Source organism: Penicillium vulpinum (assembly GCF_028829585.1).
Source record: "Penicillium vulpinum strain IBT 29486 chromosome Unknown utg000003l_segment0_segment0, whole genome shotgun sequence".
NCBI classification, from domain to species: domain Eukaryota; kingdom Fungi; phylum Ascomycota; class Eurotiomycetes; order Eurotiales; family Aspergillaceae; genus Penicillium; species Penicillium vulpinum.
Window position 1 is genome coordinate 206,506 of NW_026643243.1, and position 18,563 is coordinate 225,068.

The 18,563-nt window shown below is 48.5% G+C and overlaps 8 protein-coding genes across 8 annotated transcripts; 2 read left to right on the forward strand and 6 right to left on the reverse strand.

Moving 5' to 3' along the window:
• Positions 1-746: 746 nt before the first annotated feature.
• N7479_005185 (uncharacterized protein) lies at positions 747-2,883 on the reverse strand (the record flags this gene model as incomplete). Its single annotated transcript, XM_057252882.1, has 2 exons — positions 747-2,721; positions 2,777-2,883. The coding sequence occupies 2 exons, from the start codon at positions 2,881-2,883 to the stop codon at positions 747-749; spliced, it is 2,082 nt and encodes a 693-aa protein (XP_057106744.1).
• Positions 2,884-3,666: 783 nt separating this feature from the next.
• Positions 3,667-5,331, reverse strand: N7479_005186 (glycoside hydrolase family 27 protein; the record flags this gene model as incomplete). Its single annotated transcript, XM_057252883.1, has 7 exons — positions 3,667-4,053; positions 4,116-4,300; positions 4,356-4,649; positions 4,710-4,799; positions 4,858-4,998; positions 5,055-5,187; positions 5,254-5,331. 7 exons carry the CDS (start codon positions 5,329-5,331, stop codon positions 3,667-3,669), a joined length of 1,308 nt encoding a protein of 435 aa, XP_057106745.1.
• Positions 5,332-5,901: 570 nt separating this feature from the next.
• Positions 5,902-6,453, forward strand: N7479_005187 (uncharacterized protein; the record flags this gene model as incomplete). The annotated part of the gene is made up of 1 exon (XM_057252884.1): positions 5,902-6,453. The coding sequence occupies one exon, from the start codon at positions 5,902-5,904 to the stop codon at positions 6,451-6,453; it is 552 nt and encodes a 183-aa protein (XP_057106746.1).
• A 1,141-nt stretch (positions 6,454-7,594) lies between these two features.
• N7479_005188 (uncharacterized protein) lies at positions 7,595-8,095 on the reverse strand (the record flags this gene model as incomplete). Its single annotated transcript, XM_057252885.1, has 1 exon — positions 7,595-8,095. One exon carries the CDS (start codon positions 8,093-8,095, stop codon positions 7,595-7,597), a length of 501 nt encoding a protein of 166 aa, XP_057106747.1.
• A 647-nt stretch (positions 8,096-8,742) lies between these two features.
• On the reverse strand, positions 8,743-12,556 carry N7479_005189 (putative inositol polyphosphate phosphatase; the record flags this gene model as incomplete). Its single annotated transcript, XM_057252886.1, has 5 exons — positions 8,743-9,483; positions 9,533-9,792; positions 9,851-10,060; positions 10,112-12,452; positions 12,503-12,556. 5 exons carry the CDS (start codon positions 12,554-12,556, stop codon positions 8,743-8,745), a joined length of 3,606 nt encoding a protein of 1,201 aa, XP_057106748.1.
• A 404-nt stretch (positions 12,557-12,960) lies between these two features.
• On the forward strand, positions 12,961-13,653 carry N7479_005190 (CHY zinc finger protein; the record flags this gene model as incomplete). The annotated part of the gene is made up of 6 exons (XM_057252887.1): positions 12,961-12,965; positions 13,071-13,114; positions 13,170-13,243; positions 13,301-13,362; positions 13,418-13,519; positions 13,572-13,653. The coding sequence occupies 6 exons, from the start codon at positions 12,961-12,963 to the stop codon at positions 13,651-13,653; spliced, it is 369 nt and encodes a 122-aa protein (XP_057106749.1).
• Positions 13,654-13,946: 293 nt separating this feature from the next.
• Positions 13,947-15,047, reverse strand: pre6 (proteasome core particle subunit alpha 4; the record flags this gene model as incomplete). Its single annotated transcript, XM_057252888.1, has 5 exons — positions 13,947-14,271; positions 14,337-14,724; positions 14,826-14,878; positions 14,938-14,944; positions 15,020-15,047. The coding sequence occupies 5 exons, from the start codon at positions 15,045-15,047 to the stop codon at positions 13,947-13,949; spliced, it is 801 nt and encodes a 266-aa protein (XP_057106750.1).
• Positions 15,048-16,148: 1,101 nt separating this feature from the next.
• N7479_005192 (putative RNA binding protein (Arp)) lies at positions 16,149-18,270 on the reverse strand (the record flags this gene model as incomplete). The annotated part of the gene is made up of 4 exons (XM_057252889.1): positions 16,149-17,090; positions 17,184-17,890; positions 17,966-18,023; positions 18,115-18,270. The coding sequence occupies 4 exons, from the start codon at positions 18,268-18,270 to the stop codon at positions 16,149-16,151; spliced, it is 1,863 nt and encodes a 620-aa protein (XP_057106751.1).
• Positions 18,271-18,563: the final 293 nt, after the last annotated feature.

The window sequence follows — 18,563 nt, forward strand, 5'->3', positions numbered from 1 at the left end:
CACAGCTATGTAAAGGGTTAGGGCTGGACTCAGACCGAAAACGGACATCGAATGGTTTCAGTCGATGCATAGTTATATACTGTTACTACATAGTACATATATCGAAGCAAATGCTGACAGAAGTAATTAACTTGCCTACATAATTAAATGTTGAAGACAACTCAATTGGATAAGCTACATTTGTAGACGTCTACGTACGTCGATGTAAGATCTTATGGAACCCGACGGCTTATATACCCGCACCCACTTTTAAGGCGTATTTCTGTAATTAATGTAAATAATCAATCAAGACCATGCAGAATAATCGCGTAGCCTTTAATTGGCTTGTCCTATATTTAGTCCAAGTAGGAAGTATTGGTATTAGAAGGCTAGGCAGAAAATGGATGTACATAGATCATTTCCATCCAAAGTCGGGGTTAACAAAAATATCCCCGGCGCCCGTAAGCAAACGCATGGACACATTGAAAGGTTACTATGCCCTTCAAAGGTTATCGGGTGACTGTAGTATTCTTTGTTCTTTTTTAGGACCTTTTCACTTACACCTATATCTCTTGAATTAAACGTGATGGGATTTATAATTCTTTTTTTTTTCTTTTTTTTTTTCGATAATTTCATTGTAAAAATATCCGAAAAGACAAATCTATATGACTATAAATACATTAAACAAAAGCAAATATATATATAAAAAAAGAATGAATACTACTCAATAGCAGTAAGTAGATGACTCACCTAGGTTCATCCTTCATCTAGAGTTCCTCCTTCGAATCAGCCATGCTGGGGCGACTCCTCAAATTGTACCGGGTTTGAGTAGAGTCTTGTCTCTGACGTGGAACCGATGCACGAGATTTAGCATTGGCTTGAACATGAGTGAACACGGACCGAACTGCCTGTTGGTCAGTTAGGGTTTTTGTAGGTAGGGCTGTCTGGATCGACTGTTGGTTCCTGAAGCTGGATGCAGTAAAGTCCATATCCATCATTGAGTTCAATGGCTGGGGAAGAAAATTCATCTCCTGAGGCACATTGACACATGGATCCATTCCTAGGGGGAAGATCGCATCCATATCCATGGCCTGGTGTTGAGTCAAGAATGCACTGTCCATAGAATTCTGTGAAGTTAGTCCGGAAAGGTCAATGTCAGGTAGACCCGTCATATCAAAAGAGCCCATGTCAGGTAGATCAAAAGAATTCGGCTCTGGGAGCCCTAAGCCCATATCCATATCCATGGGCAAGTCCAGGACAGATGGATCGAGACATTGCAGGTCCAAAGTGTCGTCATTCAAAAGCTGGGTGAAGTCCACATTAGCCAAGTCCTCTCCAGTCCAGTTCATTGCCTGTGTCGAGTCCAATGCATTCGCATTCACATCTGGCTCACCCATAGCATCAGTATTCAAGAACTGAGTCAAGTCCACATTAGTCAAGTCCATATTAGCCAAGTCCTCTCCAGTCCAGTTCATTGCCTGTTGCAAGTCGAATGCATCCGCATTCGTATCTGGCTCGTCCATAGCATCATCACCCAGAAGCTGGCTGAAGTCGATATCCGGTGCATTTGCCCCGCTCCAGTCCATTGTGTTCGTCCAGTCGATATTGTCCGAATCGACTGGCCCTGTGGAATAATCCTGGGGTAGATTCGCGATGATTTGATCCATAGTAGTATCAAATGCAGCATCGTCAAGGAAACCAAGGTCCTCTGTCTGTTCTAGGTCTAATTGAGGTAAGTCTGGAGTTTGCTGCACCGAAGCCTGGTTGCCCTGGTTGAGTGGGGAGCGTGTCTGCATGCGTTGCAGTGAGGTCTGCGGGGTAGTAAAAGACCCAGTGGAGGTGTTTTCAGGTGACGGTGTCCATGTGGGGGTGTTAGATATCTTCTGGTCACTGAACTCCTTGAAAGGCAACGGCTGCAAGTAATTAACATATTGATAGTTTGACCGTTTGGGATCTGCTGCCTGTGGTGCGAGTGGAGTCGTCATATAGGGATGAAGGGATCTGATGGGCTCTGAGTTGCCAGGGAACTGAATCGTCGGCACTGTGATATCAATAGTGTCCAGCCAAATTCCTAGGGCCAGGTCTCCATCAAACTTACGGCTTTTTCGGCGTAGCTCAGTAAACTCCTTCTCGCCAAAAACTCTCACTTTCTTTCCGTGCCTGGTTATCTGCTGAGGATTCATTCGGTAATACCCACAATACCTAAGCACCGCGGGAAGCACCAGCTCAGGGCGATAGTCCGAGACGGATTTCAATCCCGTAATCTGAAAGTTGTTGCTTCCATCGGGGATAGGCTCCCTACTATAGACTGCGTGAACAGCATACTGCAAAACGAAAGCAGGAGCAGTATTCATGAGATCACGGAATCTGCGGAAGGCAAGAGCCTGGAGATCAGTAATTCTAAGAAGAAGAGCAGTTTGAAACATCGACAGGTGAATGCGCAAGAGTTGACAGATCTGGGGACAAGTCACACAGCCACCAGGGCAGGCCCTAACAGAGTAATAACTCAAGTCCGCTTCATCAACGGAATAGTCACCAGTATAAAGGAAATTAACAAGGCTGTTGACCTGCTCAAGACATACCAAATCAGGGAGAACAAGTTTATACTTGTCTCCAGTCTTGTGGATTCGCCAGTCAATCCAACGGGTCGACCTACGAATGACATTCAAGTGCACATCCCAGCCGCGTCGGCGGTTACCTGGGTGTCGCAGCTTGAAATCAGGGGCATTTGTTTTGAAGTATCTAAGAAAAGTTTAGCATATATCCTTTTGATGGGTGAGGTTTTTTTGTCACTTACGCGTTCTGCTCAGCTTGAAGCTGAGCCTTGCGATCCCCCAACTCACCCCAACCCAGCCAAACTCGGGGCAAGCCGGTATGGGCATTGCAATGGTGATGTCCAGGCATGATTGCTATAAAATAGTATCTGAATAAAATATGTCAGTTGGTTTTCAGTCTGTCTGAATAGCTTTGATGGTAGTAAAATCGAAAGTGTGATTGTAGTGAAGTGTGATTGTAGTGAAGTGTGATTGTAGTGAAGTGTGATTGTAGTGAAGTGTGATTGTAGTGAAGTGTGATTGTAGTGAAGTGTGATTGTAGTGAAGTGTGATTGTAGTGAAGTGTGATTGTAGTGAAGTGTGATTGTAGTGAAGTGTGATTGTAGTGAAGTGTGATTGTAGTGAAGTGTGATGAAGAATGAGGATTGTGCGAGGACATCAAGGCTCTTAAATACTAGGAGTTGCTTTTTTTTCACAAAGATATTATTGAACTCGAAATCTGAACAACTGCCAATAAACTCATCAAAGCCAATAAAGAGACTATAAATACTCGGTTAAATATCAAACGCCAACATTCTTTGTTCCTCGGCTATCCTGCGACATACAATCCTTGAACTCGGATCAAACAACGAGCTCTAATTGAGTAGGAAATATCCCTATTCTTGTTATAGGTTGTTTAAGCATGGCCATTGTGTTTTTATGTCTTCATTGTCTAGAATTTCCCCTTGGGCTCTTTGAGTTCTCGCCTGAACAAGAATCATGAACAATCCTCTTTATGTTCTCATATCCTAAGCCTGAAATCTTTAGAAACATGAGCCATGAACATCATTTTTCCTGACTAGAGCATTTGCTGAAAAGTTGTGTGTCTATCTGTTCACTCAGAACACACTCACTGTTATTTCATGATCTTTGACTAGCATTGTCCCTTGACCACCAAAACAGCCACATCATGGCTCTTCAATGAGGCGCTATACTTAGTCTTCACACACCCCAGATCCTTGCCAGTCCAAGCATCAATAACCTTATATGCATCATGACTCTTAAGCTCTGGGATCTCGTTCCATGTTGCAGTGCGAGTAGCAGTTGCATCCTCAGAGTTCAGCATAAGCACCAAAGTTCCTTCTAAAGTGGACGATGCACCAGACCAATATTCTGCCGGATGAACCGGGTCAAAAGTCCAGTCAGAGTTGTATCCCCACTTGTAAGGATGGGCAGGACTGCCGATAACCGGGTCTTGATTGAAGTCAAGAAGATACTTGTTCTTCAAAATGGCCAAGTGGTCATCGTTAATAGAATCAAGCTATGCATTTGTCAGTATATATTACCACCTGTAAGGATAGGACATTGAAACATATCACATACGGCCGTGCCAATAATCAGAGGGGACTTCATAACAGCCCAGAGTGCAAAATGCGCCCTATTTTCTTCGATAGTAAGATCTCCATTACCAACCTCCAACATGTCCGGATCGGGGTAACCCCAGAAATTGGCATAATTCATCAAAAAGCTGTTCTCATTTGCAATCTCCGCAATACGAGCCCAATCCGCTAATACAGAGTTAGCCACTAAAACTCCCATTCTGGTATCAGTCAAACTGCTTACGAGTGATATCGAGAGACATGCGCCACGAGTTGCCAGTTTCATTGCCCCAGGTATTCACATCAGCATAACCCCAGTCACAAAGTGAATAGAAGATCGTCCGATCAACGTTGAGCAGTGCATCACGCATTGTAGTATATCTTGTATATGTCTTGGACTTTCTCCAGTCATATCCTTCTGGAGCTGGGTCGGTGAGATCAGGACAAGTCCCATTAGGGAAGTTCCCCTTATCAGGGACACAGCCATTGTATGTATCTGTCCAGTCATCGGGAACACCGCAATTGTCATATTTGAGGTCTGCGGGTTTCAGTATTTGATAGAGACAGATTAATAGGTATAGAATAGAATAGAACGTACAATCAATACCCCAATCAGCAAAAGACTGTGCGTCGACTGTCTCATATCCTAGACTGGCAGGATATCCAGCGCAGGTAGTCTCACCAGCACCTAACATGTATCAGACATGATTCTCCGATCGGCATAGAGGAGAAGAGAAGGTACGAACTGCTGTAGATTCCGATTTTCAATCCCAAATCATGGACTTGCTTTGCAACACCAGAAATACCATCGGGGAACTTGGATGAATCTGGAATCATGCGACTTGTGCTCTCGTCGCGTTTGTTCTGGATACTCCAGCAGTCATCGACTGGTAACAGTCAGTAATTTGAGTCACCATTTTCTTAGGACTCAGTTCATACATACTGTTCACATATTCATAACCCAGATCCTTCAGTCCAAGATTAATTATCTTATTGGCCGCGGTGAGGACTTTCTCAGAATTGATATCACATCCAAATGCATTCCAAGAATTCCAACCTAGTGCAGGTATTTTGCCCTATTTCAGGTCAGTATGTGATTTCTCCAGAGCTTCAGATGGTCATAAAGTGAGAAGAGAGCATACAACATCATTTTTCCTAACCAGAGCATCTGCTGCTGGTAGCAAAGGCAATGCAACAGCGAGCGTCAATGACCATAACATGATTTTGGCTTGCTTTCCTGATAGCTCAATCCTGTAAATCTGTTCATCTTTTATAACCCCAATCTAGTGCGGGGAATAGTCAATGTCACCATGTCACCCTGATTAGACTGATGTACTAGCAGTGTCGATCATGACAGCGTTTCATTCGCACTGGATAGTCGTATCGATTATGTGCATACATGCGGAGAAATATCAGCCTGATTGTAGAGTGATTCAGTTCGACAATCCTCCGATTATTGCATAGTTACTGTCATCTATTTTGACTTAGGGGCTTACCCCACTCACTGTCAAGCCCAAAGCAATGCAACCTCATTCCCCCTAACGTTCAACTAATATGTACATGCCCATTCAGCTACAATGGACGAATTATCCGATAAACATACAGGCACTCCACCTGGGCCCTTCCCCATCACGTTAGACAACAGCGGCCGCATTCCGCTCCAGGTTCCATAGTTCAAAGACATCTCAATCTATTATGAGCTCCCACTCGAGGGGCACTTCGCACACGGAATACTAGAGTGGCGATAAGCCCATGCAGTGACAGGCCGCGAGTTAGCCATAGTCGCCGTGATGAACCATCTCACCGACCGCCCGGAGTGGTATGCTGATATATTCAACGAGGAGGTTGTCGCGGACTGGTGCAAAGAGGTCTTTGCCACAACCCCTCTGATGGGCGAAATGACGTGGGTCTGGTGCGTAAAGGAACTCCGAGATAAATCTCTCTATTTCCGTGAGAATCAACATGTTCGGGTGCTTGACACAGCATCCTGCGCGTACAAATCGGATACCACAACTCCGACCTCTCTAGACAAGTTGTTCAGGGGGCCAGTTCCTTCCATGCTTGAGCAGGAGCAGGAGCAGGACAATCCGGATTTGCAGTCTAGCCGGATATTCAATCTCATCAATCCGTTGTTATTATCCTTGGTTTACGGACGAAGTCTGGTCTTAGAAGATGGAGGGAAAGTGGACCTACATAGCATGTTTGGCTCCTACGGTAATGCCACAACCACGCCAAAACATTTCGATAGATGGGTGGACTCCCAGGATTTGCGGAAGGAGATAGATACATTTGGCCATCAGAGTACGGGAGTGATGTCTGGTCATTTCAAATCAAAGGAGTAGTTTTATCGCTGGAGCTCAAATTACCAATGCCTTCCGTGCGAGGTAGAGTTTCTTAGGGACTCTGTGACGGAGGTGCAGATCACCACATACATCAATAACCTACATCCGACTCATGATAGGCTATACCAGGCCGTTGAGAAACTTGTGTCCCTAGCAATCAAGCCGTGGAATGATTGCCTGGTTTAGGGGCAGCGTGGCTGGAGGGATGATTTCAATCAAGGACAACTAGGGCCCGTTACAATGCGAATTATCACGTATGGTATTGAATGGGAGAACGAACTCCCTCAATAGGCCGCCGCTTTCTGTATACCTTCAGAAGTCAAGAAGCAGTCGAAGTCCTAGAGATATTAAAAACCAGCGAGGGTGACAAAACAAAAGAAGGAAGGGAGAAGCAGCTCAAGGCGCAGGGAAGTCTGGGGTGATTCGAAGACATTGCAGGCAAAGAACATAGGGAGTTGCCTCACCTAGACTCGGAACTACGACAAAGGGCCAAGGCATATCTTGAACTCCTGGAGGATGGATTAAACACCCCTGTCAAGGTCTCGGATGACCAGGCAGACTCACAGTGGTTCTTTCTGAATATCAAGGTGAAGCGGTTGATTCGCTTCAAGCATCCAGAGCCAGGAACTGCCTTTTCGTACGAGGGCTGGAAGGTTGACCGGCATAGCGATAAAGCAATCGTCGACATCGCCCGCCACCGCAAGAATTACAGGAGGAACTAGGCGTCCCTAGAAGCTTCTCATCCCGCCCCACGCCCCGTATCAAATCACTCTTTTCAACACATTTCGGAAGCAAGGCCTATCCTCATCATCAAGCTCGACCTCGCCGGCCTCGTCGGTCTGGACCCAACTCACTACATCCAGCACAACACTACTGGAAATCCACTAGTCCTCACTAAAACCTTTACCTAACTAGCGGCATGTAGCGGTGGGATGACCCAATTAGCCTCGTGGGGGACATTCACTAAAATTGGAAGATAGCTTTCAGCGATTTCTTCAAAGTATTGTGAAGATCGATTCGTGGTCGATTTTGAAATGATTTCTCCTAGATGAATCAACCGTTCTAGACATTGAACTTAGAGTTTTCCAGCCATAACCTAGCCATCTCAAGCAGAAATGCGGAGAAAATACCCCAAGAGATATCAGGCCCGTAGATAACGTGGAGACTCATACACACGAGGTCCGGTGTAATCGTCAAATAAAGGCAGTAGCCTTTCCCCATGCAAATTGTGCATTTCTGCAAGACTCTCTGTCAGCTTTTGGTCCTGAGGCCCATGTCTGAAAATTTTGGGCTTTTTGGATAACCGAAGAATATAGACAGGGACTTTAGTTAGACACTTATGAGCAGTGGCATAGTCATATCCGACATTGTTGAGGTCGAGGACGAAAAAGGAGCGGCGCCCTTCAAACTTTTTTACAGCAATCCAACGAGTTTTAACGTCTGGGCAGCAGGCAGCAACGGCCTTTTGGACCGGGTCGACAATCGTTCCGATTGATTTCAGAAACTCGGAATGATCAAGAATGCTGTTAGGTGTTTCACCAACGATCCTAATTGCTGGAACTGGTGTCGAAGAGTCAAATGAATTCAGGAAGTCCCTCATAACCCCATGAATCTGCCCAATGATTGAAGCACGATACTCCATGTCGAATTGATAATCCTTGGTACCGATATTAAGCCGAGCGAGCCGGTGTTATCAAGAAGACAAATAAAGTGTCGAGAGTTATATCTGCAACACAAATTGGATACAACAAATGCAAAGGTTTCGAATGAATCCAGGGGCAGAGGGACATACAAAGGGATCTTCATGATACCAAAAGACTGCATCACATGATCATGTTGGTTATATAACTTTCCGTGCTTCCTACCAGGTAGGTAATACTTAGGGCTGACGTATTCCATAGGTTAGTTGTTCAAACTTGTACAGACAGGTAAATTTCACGCTACCTATAGTATGTACCAGATAGCTGTCTATAGCCTGTCTACTCCGTATGTTATACGTACTTAAGGAGGGATAAACTAATACTGTCACATCAGGTCTTTGATAGTCTGACCACTTGACTTCTTTGATGCAGGTCAGTACTAGAAAAGGGCGTAGTATACGCTAAAAGAATACTACTAGTATCATATGAAACGAAATTCTTCGACTCTAACAGCCATCATGATACATATCTATCGTAAATCATTAGTCGTACAATATACACCGCCATGCTTCCACCCAAATACATATTAAAAAGAAGTGCGCCTCACTTGGAAAAGAGAAAGAGGTAAAGGGAGAGGTGATCATGCAGGCTATTGCTTCCCCAAGATCAAGGTACGGGCTTGACGGGGATCTGTTCCGAGCACAGTAATGAGATACTCGATGCTAGTTTCGGAAGCTAGACGACGCTTCTCATCCTGGAACTCCGTGTTGCACGCCTCCCATGTCGCATTTCGTTCTTTACTTAGGACTGTCTTGACGCGAATTTTAAACGCCGCACTGACCGGCCGGTGATCTGAGGCGCGGACCTCGTGTCGTCGATAATCGATCTGCTTGACGCGGCCCAGGCCACGGTAAAGGACGCGGTCGCACCAGGCAGGAGAACGTTTCTTGTCACTGGAGTCGTATTCGTCCGTGCCGACGTCGTACTTGTAGGTCGGGGCGAAGGTGATGGGTGACTCGATGAAGGAGCGTAGGCGGAAACCAGGATTCTTCCGCCGGGAAGCAAGTAGCTGGTCTCGATCCAGGAGTTTTGGTAGGTTGTTCTGGCGAATTGCATCGATGATGACATTGCGAGGGATTGCGTCGATTCGGTAGTTCAGATCTCCGTTCAGGATGCATATTTCATGGTCCATGATCATCGAGCCATCACCACCACTGGCGAACTGATCTGTCCGCAAGGTCATGTTATTTTCCGCAGGCAGGGACTCGGCTTCTAAGATCGCAGCAATATCATTGTTTCGGTTTGTGGTCTGGGTTTGGCCGGCCGCCAAATGGCAGTTCACAAAGCAGATCGAGCTGTCGTCCAGGACGAATCGGAGGACAAGGGCACCCTAGTGCAATTAGATAAAAACCATAGCAAAGACCGCAGATATCACGAACCTTGTTTCCATGTAAACCACCCATCCCGCGCTTTATCTCTGAAGCACTCACGTTTTTGATATTATGGCGTTCCTTATGTTTGACGAAAACGCAAGTAAACAGTCCCACCATGTTCGCACTATGCAAAAGAACGTAGGATTCCTCGAGAGGCATGCATTCGTGAAGAGCACGAGTAAGATGATCGATCCATACTCGATACTGGCGGCTCATGTGTTCCTTCTCGCCGTTCTCTTTCTTTTTACTACCAAGCAGCAAGCTCTCTGCGGCAATATCAGCGAATATTCATTGATATAGAAAAAAAGGGGGGGTATGGCTTACTAGCTGTGATCTTCTTATTCTCAAGATCAACCAACTCCTGGAACCCAAATACCACGATATCGGGCGGATCGTCGGGGGTTACTACATTTCGGATGAAATCTGACGTTCGCAAACTGCCGGGCGTAGAAGCTCCCGCATTCCAAGTCACGACGGCAGCCTTGATTTCTCGGAATTTGCAGAACTCGACGTCTCTGGCTTGCATCCGCGCATCTATTGTATATCAGTGGAAGCCATCAACGGACGAAACAACATTTTACTTACCTAACCAATCGTCCTCGAGCATTCCGTCCCAGAGGCGAATGCAATTATCAGTGCCGAGAGATGTCACCTGCAGGCGGTTCATGGTCCATACGCTGCTCATGTCTAACACGAAGCTGGATACAGGACTGTCGTGGGCACGCCAGTCTTTCTTCACGGTCCAAGGGTTGGTAGACACATCATAGACGTAGATCATGCCGGTTTTATATGCAGCCCAAAGGTAGTCTCCGACAAATGCAAGGCAGTTTATTTTGTAGACACTGACGTTGACCACCGCCAAGCAAGTAAAATCGGTCGATGAGTACACAGTAACCTTGCCATCTGCGTGTCCCAGATACACCCGACCTCCCTCGCGCGTGGTATAGGATCCGGAAGTCACATCGCCTGAGTGCTGAAGACCGAGAGGTCGTTTAAAGACCTTGAATGGAACATCGTCCTGTGCATGGGGGCGATATATATGGACATCTTTCCCTGCTGCCAGCCACAGCTTATCGTCAACTACCATAGAGAACGTGTGGCCTCGGGCTACACGTTCAGAAGGGCTGTGGTAGCTGTATTGCAAATTGGGTGCACCAGTTTCGTCTGGCAACCAAACAAGCAGCCGGCCTTCATCATCTAACGTCCACATTTCTTTCTTGTGTCGCAAGATTTGGATGACTTCACGGCGGGAGGGGTATGCGCGAGTTGCCACGATGGATTGGCTCGGGATATCGACTTCGTGAATATCTCCAGCACTGGTACCGAGCCAGATACGCTCACCTTCATCTTCAAGACCTTTCCCTGGCTTGAAAGCAAGAGATAAACTTTTCACGGTTTCGCCATGGCTGAGACTCATCACTTGGTCACCTGTTGTAAGATCCCACACCCGAGTCAGATATCCAGTCGTACACACATACTTGCCGCACACAGCCAGCAGACGGGTATCGTATTTCGTCAGGATATCTTGCGGTCCAGATTTAAAGCATGGGGGCCGACGGTTTGCTTTTGAGGCATCTGGATAGTCGGTCCGTGAGATAGCCGGCCCTTCGACTTGCTCTTCTTCCTCCGTGTCTGTACGCACCACGCGCCGTTCAGGAAGAGAAGAAGATAGGTGAGATTCCTGGGCTACAGAAGGCTGCCGCTGGATTGGTTTTGGGGCTGAGGATTCGCTAGCACGCGGGAAAGAAGGTGCAGATCTGGCAATCGGTGTCAGCTGCGCAGCGCTGTTTAATCCTAGAGAGTCTCGTGCTGGGGAGACTCCAGATCGGCGGAGAACCCCAGAAGGTCGAGGAGGAAGTCCTGGGCGGTCGTAAGGAATATCACTGGCTCGGAATCTCTGCGCTGAAAGAGGTGGAGCAGTGGCAGCAGACATTGGATCGTCTGGACGCACGGGAATAGATGGAATCTGCACCATCAAGGGCTTGGAGACCCGTGAGGGCTCTGGACCGGGCCGGATCCTTGAGAATCCCATCTCCCTAGCGTCATGCCTAGCGTTTGCAGACGGTATAGGTGATCGCTCATCGAATGAACACCGAGTGGGTGGCTCCGTAGTTGGCCGAGCTGGTATTGGCCTATCACTGATCTTCCCTGTAGATTGCGGCTTAATAGGTTTATCTGGGCTACCGGGAGGAGTTCTAAAAGGTGAGACGCTTCGATCAGGTGATGCTCGTTCCGGTCGAGGAGTCAACGAGCTGGCGCCGTCCCGGTGAGAAAACATAGCCGGTTTCGCTGGGATTTTGGGCTTTGGTGTGCGGTTAGCTGGGGGTGGCAACGAAGCACTTTTTAATTTCCGGTCCGCTGGACTCCCAGTGAGGTTGACGCGGAGAGACCCAGGAGAAGTTCGGGGGATTGTACCCCCTGCATTAATAGGCGGTCCAAACTTTGGAATCGGGGAGAGTGGGCGAGGTGGTGCCGGCGAGACGGACATGGATTCTCGCGGGCGATGGCCTGGACTCCGAGTCTTACGGCCATCACCCTGCGGAGTCCAGACTTCATCACGATCTTGTCCGCGCGGCGGTGATTGGGGCGACTGCACTGTCAAGGTTGGGGGTAGTTGTGGCGATGAACGGTGGAAGTTCATAGAGATGGGCCGGCCATATCGTCTACCAGAGAACCCGCGATCCCGAGAATGCTCAGCATTCAATTGCTGAAGCACGTTTGGTCTCTCCTCATCCGGGGTCCATGGGACATGTGGCCGGGGCAAATCGAGCGAAGCACGGGTGGAGGATCGGAGGTCATCGCTAGGCTCTGGGGTGGCTAGTAAATGTGTTGTGGAAGTGCGCGGGCTGGCAGCTGCAGCAGAGGGAGCTCTGCGGTGAGAAAGATTTTCAAAATGAGACAGCAAAGAAGAGACCGGTCTCTGTGGCTGTGTTCATGTTAATTAGTTGTGTGCCACAAACAGTTACGTATACATACAGTGGGAGGGTCTTCATTGTTGTCCGGCTGCTTTCCTGTGCCCGCCATGGCCATTATCACGGATCCGTCGCCGAGACCAGCTGGAGAAATAGATCATAGACTTGGAGATATCTCCTAGGAATTGAATCGCGGTACGACAGTAGAGTAGGTGTTCGTGTGTATGGAGTTGAAGGTACAGGGATATCGTGGGGCTCGGAATTTGGGGGGAGGTAACGACGTAAGCGGCGCAAAGGCCAAGTAACAGAAGACGAAGCTTGGCCGTCAAGAGTTCGAGGAATTCCGAGAGATATCCAGGGGTTAAAAGGGGGTTGGAAGGTGAAAGTCGATGAAATGGAGTGGCGGGGAGGAAAGTGGAGGGAATCACGGGAGTTGACGATCACTTTGTGTCTGCATTTCTGTCGGACTTGAGCATCGACATCTCGCACTTGGCCGTCACTTTTCTTTCACATTTCATAGCCATGTGGTAAGTCTGTTTCTTGTGATGCTCTGGAGAATGCTCATGCTCGAGATCCCCTCAATCTCCATAGTACAAAATTCTGATAGCTAATACAATATCCCCGCTCCGCAGTAAACACATTCTGAACGCCCAAGTGGCCATCCGCTCGCACTGCTGTATGCTCGAATCGACCTCGCATTTCATCACAGGGGATTGACCGAAGAGATCTAGGTCGAAAATGGTTTGATTGCGCTGAATGCCACCAAGAGAGCGAGTCCCACAATCTCGAGAAGAGCACCGAGATGGTATGCCCCTATTCTCCAGTTAGCGCAAGTCCAGCAGTCTGACATTCCATGTGGTAGATCTTTGCATGCAAGAAGTGCAAGAAGTGTTTCCGCAAAGACGCTGCTGAGTTCGATGAAACGTACGCAAGGAACCTTCCAAAAGCCAAGTGGCAGCGGGCTAATTTTGCTTTTCAGTGACGAATACTGCCCTCACTGTGATAATCACTTTGTCATTGAGGCACGAGAGCCCGAGGCGCGACTACACGTGGAGGGCGAAGATGCTCGTATGGACAACCGGTATGTCGGGCACGCAAGATTTTCTAATTGGCAGGATGCTGACCATATCAAGTATGCTCAAGGACGAGCGTGTTGCGCGCGACAAGGAGCGCTCCCTCTTCAATATCAGAGATGTGTCGGATCGCATGGGTTAAGCTGTGCACTTTGGGGGAGAAAAGACAATTGGCAGGGACGGCGCAATTTCATGATGTTGACGATTTGATGGTTACTGTTTCTTGCAATAATTCAAGGCAGATGAAAATTCTCTTAGCATCAATACCCTTTTCTGCATCGATGTACAATATACAATATACAAGAAAACGGGAGATGTGTTTTAAACTTCATGATTTTGGATTCCCGTCAAGGAAGAGACCCAACGCTACTGTAAATTGAAACAAATCAACGATCCAATCACCTCTCAGGCTCTGAATCCTTCCAAGTCTAGCACTTAATCGGTCGACTCGCCGCCACCCGGCCGGGTGAGGATAGCCGCTGTGGTGGTCCCTGCCCGGATCTTCTTCTTGGCTGCTTCCTCCTGTTTCTCTGTCTCGATGTTCTTCACGTACGCCTCAATCTGGTCATCTGGCAGCATCTCAAGAGCCTTACCGGGTGCCATGATAGCGACTTCGATGTTCTTGGCACCTGTCTGCACAACCTCAAGCAGAGACTTGATGGTCAGCTGGATTGTCTGCTCACGGTCCATATCATCCTGGTGGTTGCGCTCAAGGAATTCACGGACGGTCTTGCTGGAACGACCGATGGCGTTGGCTTTCCTGTAACGAGGGGAGAGAGATTAGTGTACATCCAATATCAAGATATAAGCTCGGAAAACACCTACCAGGCCGAGTAGATTCCAGATGGCTCGGTCTGGTACAGTCGCGGGGTGGAGTCATTCTTGTCAAATCCAACCACCAGCGTACTGATACCAAATGGACGCACACCACCACTCTGTGTGTATCTCTGCTGAACACTAGCAATATATTTCGTAATATACTCGATGCTGGAGGGGTCCTCGACGGTCAACCGGTGAGACTGAGCCTCTAAGCGGGCCTTGTCGATAAGGATGCGGGCATCAGCATTCAGTCCAGCAAAGGCGAGGCAGATGTGGTCATCGACCAGGGCGATCTTGGAGGGAGTGATGCGGGTATCTTGGAGCTTGAGGGCGGAACGCTTTTCGCAACCGAGGACGACAATGTCCTTGCCTTTGACACCAACCGCGCAAGTTCCTAAAATCACCTGCCATCAGCAATTTGCGTCTTTTGATGAAGAAAATGGGAGTGACAGCAGAGGATAGAGCAGATAAAGCTGCAAGTAACGGCGATCTTACCTCGCTTCACAGCCTCCATGGCATATTCAACCTGGAAGACGTGTCCATCGGGACTTGGGAGAGGGTTAGAAAACAAACTCTAGAGCTGAAGGGTAGCTTGAAGGTCTCGTACCTGAATACTGCGATAGGTTAGCATCATACAGCTTTCGTCCTGGTCAGGAGCAAAGGGAGCTGGGCGTGGGGAGCTAGCTTACCTGAAAGAGCTCGGTCGTATCCGGACATTGTGAATCAAGTATGACTGAATGAGTGGTGATCAAAGATTGCTGTAAACAACAAGTTCAAAGGAAGCAAAGAAGTAGAAGTAGAGCAATGCAGGGTGTCAAGCAGCTGAGGTCAATTGGGTTGGAGCAATGACGGGTTCCGGGCGGTGGACGCGAAAGCCTACGGCTGCCTCAAGCGCAACTCTCGAGGTACTTCCGTTAAGTATGGATGCACTATACTAATTTCATGTACCTATCAATCGACTTATTTTTCCCAACGGTCTTCTAATGAAAGTGAATCATTATATTGAAGGATCTTTCCTTGGAAGAAAAAGGCTCGAATCAGCTTTGAATTCAATAAAACCCATCCAAATAGCATACCTAAACAGTACACTTGTAAGACCTTACCACATACATGTTAACATATATATAAACACCAGATGAACTAGAATTTTATATAGTCAAACCACCTAAATAACGAGAGAATATGAAATATAGACACAATATTGTTTTTCTTGTTGCATTCACAGTGCTTTGACCCCGAAGAGATCCTCGATTCGATGCCCAAGCTTCAAAGTAAATCCCCAACACCCCAAACGGAGTCCCAGTATATCCCCACCCAGATCAAGACCGTGAATTCTCCGACGCTTCCCATGACCAAAGAGTGCAGAAAGGGAGCACAAAATATCTAAAATGCAATGCCAAAAAAAGCAGGGCAAACCCAACGTGTGTCCATGCCTGCAAGAAACCAGAGAGGGAACATTCAAAAAAAAAAAAATACATGCACCACACACCCCTAACACGGGCTTAATCCCCCTTGATAAAAAACAACCATATAGCGCAAGATGGAAATCACAAATATGGGGGAAAAAAGAGAACACAAAAACAAAACCAACGATAAAAAAGCACAGGGCGGCGAAGGCGAGAAAAAGAAATCCGAAATCTTCGACAACGCTAACCCGCTCCTTCCAACCCGATGCACCAAAACCGCAGAATCCCTTATACAAATGCGTATCAACGAATATCAACCAACGACCCCAATGTAGGGTTGCAATATGGACAACATAAGTGTGAGCGCCCAGTTCGTGAGTGGGGCGTGAAGTAGGTACAACTATACCCATATTTAAGCGGGCGACTTGTTGGCACCGGAGCCGTTACGACGAGAGTGGGAGTCATCGGACACTGTCAGACCACCGAGGCCACTCGACAAGAAGGCGAAGGGGTCACTGGCACCATCGGAGCCGTAGAAGGCACCGTTTGAAGCACTGGTGGAGGGAACACCGTGGTCCGCACCGGTGAAAGCGGCTTGGGTGGCCGGGTTGGCGAAGGAGGTGGCCGAGTGCGAGGTGCTGGAAGAACCATAGCCTGAGTTCATCTGACCCATGGGAGGATAAGCACCGGGGGTGTTGTTACCCAGACCACCGGAGGGTAGGGCGTAGTTGTTGGGCGGGCCACCAAACTGCTGGCTGAAACCACCGAATCCGCCAGCGGTGGAGGCAAACGGAGCAGGAGCTGGGGTGCTAGCCATCGAGTTTGGCCCCATATTGAATTGCGACGGTGGATCCATTGGGGACGGGAATGCTGAGTCTGCTACGACAGCAGCGCCCGAGCGAGGGGCGCCACAGCGTAGGCAGTTGATGTTCTTCGCAAAGTTGTGGTAGCCACAACCCTCAGAACCACACTTCCAGTCACCAGCACGGAAGGGGACAACTCCACCGTTGCCACCCATGCCACGCGAGTGACCACCACCACCCATACCGTGACCACCGTGACCCATGTGAGGAGGCATCATTGATGGCGGGCCGTAGCCGTAGTTTCCGTAGTTCATTGGGTCTGGTGCAGCTGCCATGGCGGGGAACGAGCAGCGGAAGCATGCTGTGCGGCGCTGGAAGTTAGAGAAGCCGCAAGACGGGCAAGTCCAGTCACCCGGGCGGGGGCGGTTCTTGGAGGGCGGGAAAGGAGTGAGGATCTCGGCGGCCCGGTCCAGAACCCGGCTGGAAGAGGGAGAGACCTCGATCGCCTTTTCGTTGAGTGCGCGACCATTCATGCACAGGCTCTCAGCAGCCTAGTAGACCGTTAGCTGGCAAAACACAAGGATACAACATAGGAAGTTTTGTATCATAGAACAACGAAAAAGAAAATCAGAATGTGAACTCACCTCCTCGTGCGAAGAGAAGACGGCAAAGCCAGTGCCAGTGGGCTTGTGCTGGTCCGGCGTTCGAAGAGTCCAGAAGGCGATGGGACGACCGCCGAACTGAGTGAACCAGCTCTCCAACTCAGACTGAGTGGTATCGTGGGGCAGGCCACTAAGATGTAGCACCTTGCTCCGTTCTGCCAAAAAGGCTCGAACATCGGCATGAGCATCCATGGGACGAGTGAGGATCTCAGGGTGTTCCTGGGGCGGTTGTGACTTGCGAATCAAACCACGAAGCACGCGGGCGAGAGTAACTGATTCCTCCATGGCACGGCGGGGGGAAGCGGGGGCCAAAGCTTGCAAGTGGAAAGGCAGATTGTGTTTAATCGGGGGGGACGACTGAACAGGCTCAACTTCAAGGGCGGCGCAGATGTTGGAGAGAGAACTGGGTCCAAAAGGTAGTGACTCTGGGTGATGGGTCTGCCAGCGTTGATATTCGGTTCGCAGGTCGAACGTGCGGGAATGCTGCAGGTATGCGGGCAGCACGACGGCCTTGTCGCGGGCCTCGCGGGGCAGCTGCACCCGCAGATCCCACGAGTCCAACGTCACAAAAGCAAACTCGAGGTGTTTGCTCGTGAGGTGTTCCTGGGCGAAGGCATCGAATCGAGAGATGGCATCCCGGAAAGTGCCTGCGGAGCGAACGTGTTCCCATGTCAAGGTGGTCAAACTCGCTTTAAAGAATTGTCAGCCACAAATTTATTCCCAAAATCCAATGCAATCTAAGGTTGTTTTCAAGGCGAGCTTACTGCAAAGCGGGGTGATTGGGGTATTGACGGGTTTGACGAGAACACTTTCGCGGTGCAGCTAAACAATTGGGAACAAAAGGTGTCAGCTTTCGGGTTGACCTCGGGAGTAAATTGCATGTTGGGTAGAAGATGTTGGGGGGGGAACGGACTTCCTCGCAGGTCTTGGTGTCCAACAGGATCCATCCTAACTCAATGACCTCAGCCGAGTCCTTGGTGACATATACGCCATGCTCGTCACAGGTAGTTGCAACGTGGATGACGATGTATCGATCCAGCTTGGGGGTTGGTGCTGAAACGGCCGCCATCGCTGACTTGTCCGGTGCCAACGGAGCGGCAAGGGAATCCCGGGAAGATGGGGAGAAAATGTCTCTGCTAGAAAAGCAGAAGACAAGACAATACCGGAGAAGGGAGTGGTAAAAATGGAAGAGAAAGCCCGGGGGAGGAGAGAAGGGAAAGGGGGGGGGGGGAGAAGAAGAAAAGAGCCAACTTTCGGTGGAGTTTTGAGAGAAAATGAAAAGTTTCGGGGGGCTCACACGGGGGAGTCGGAGATTATACAATATACAAAATATGATATTATATAGATGTTTTATGAAATTAA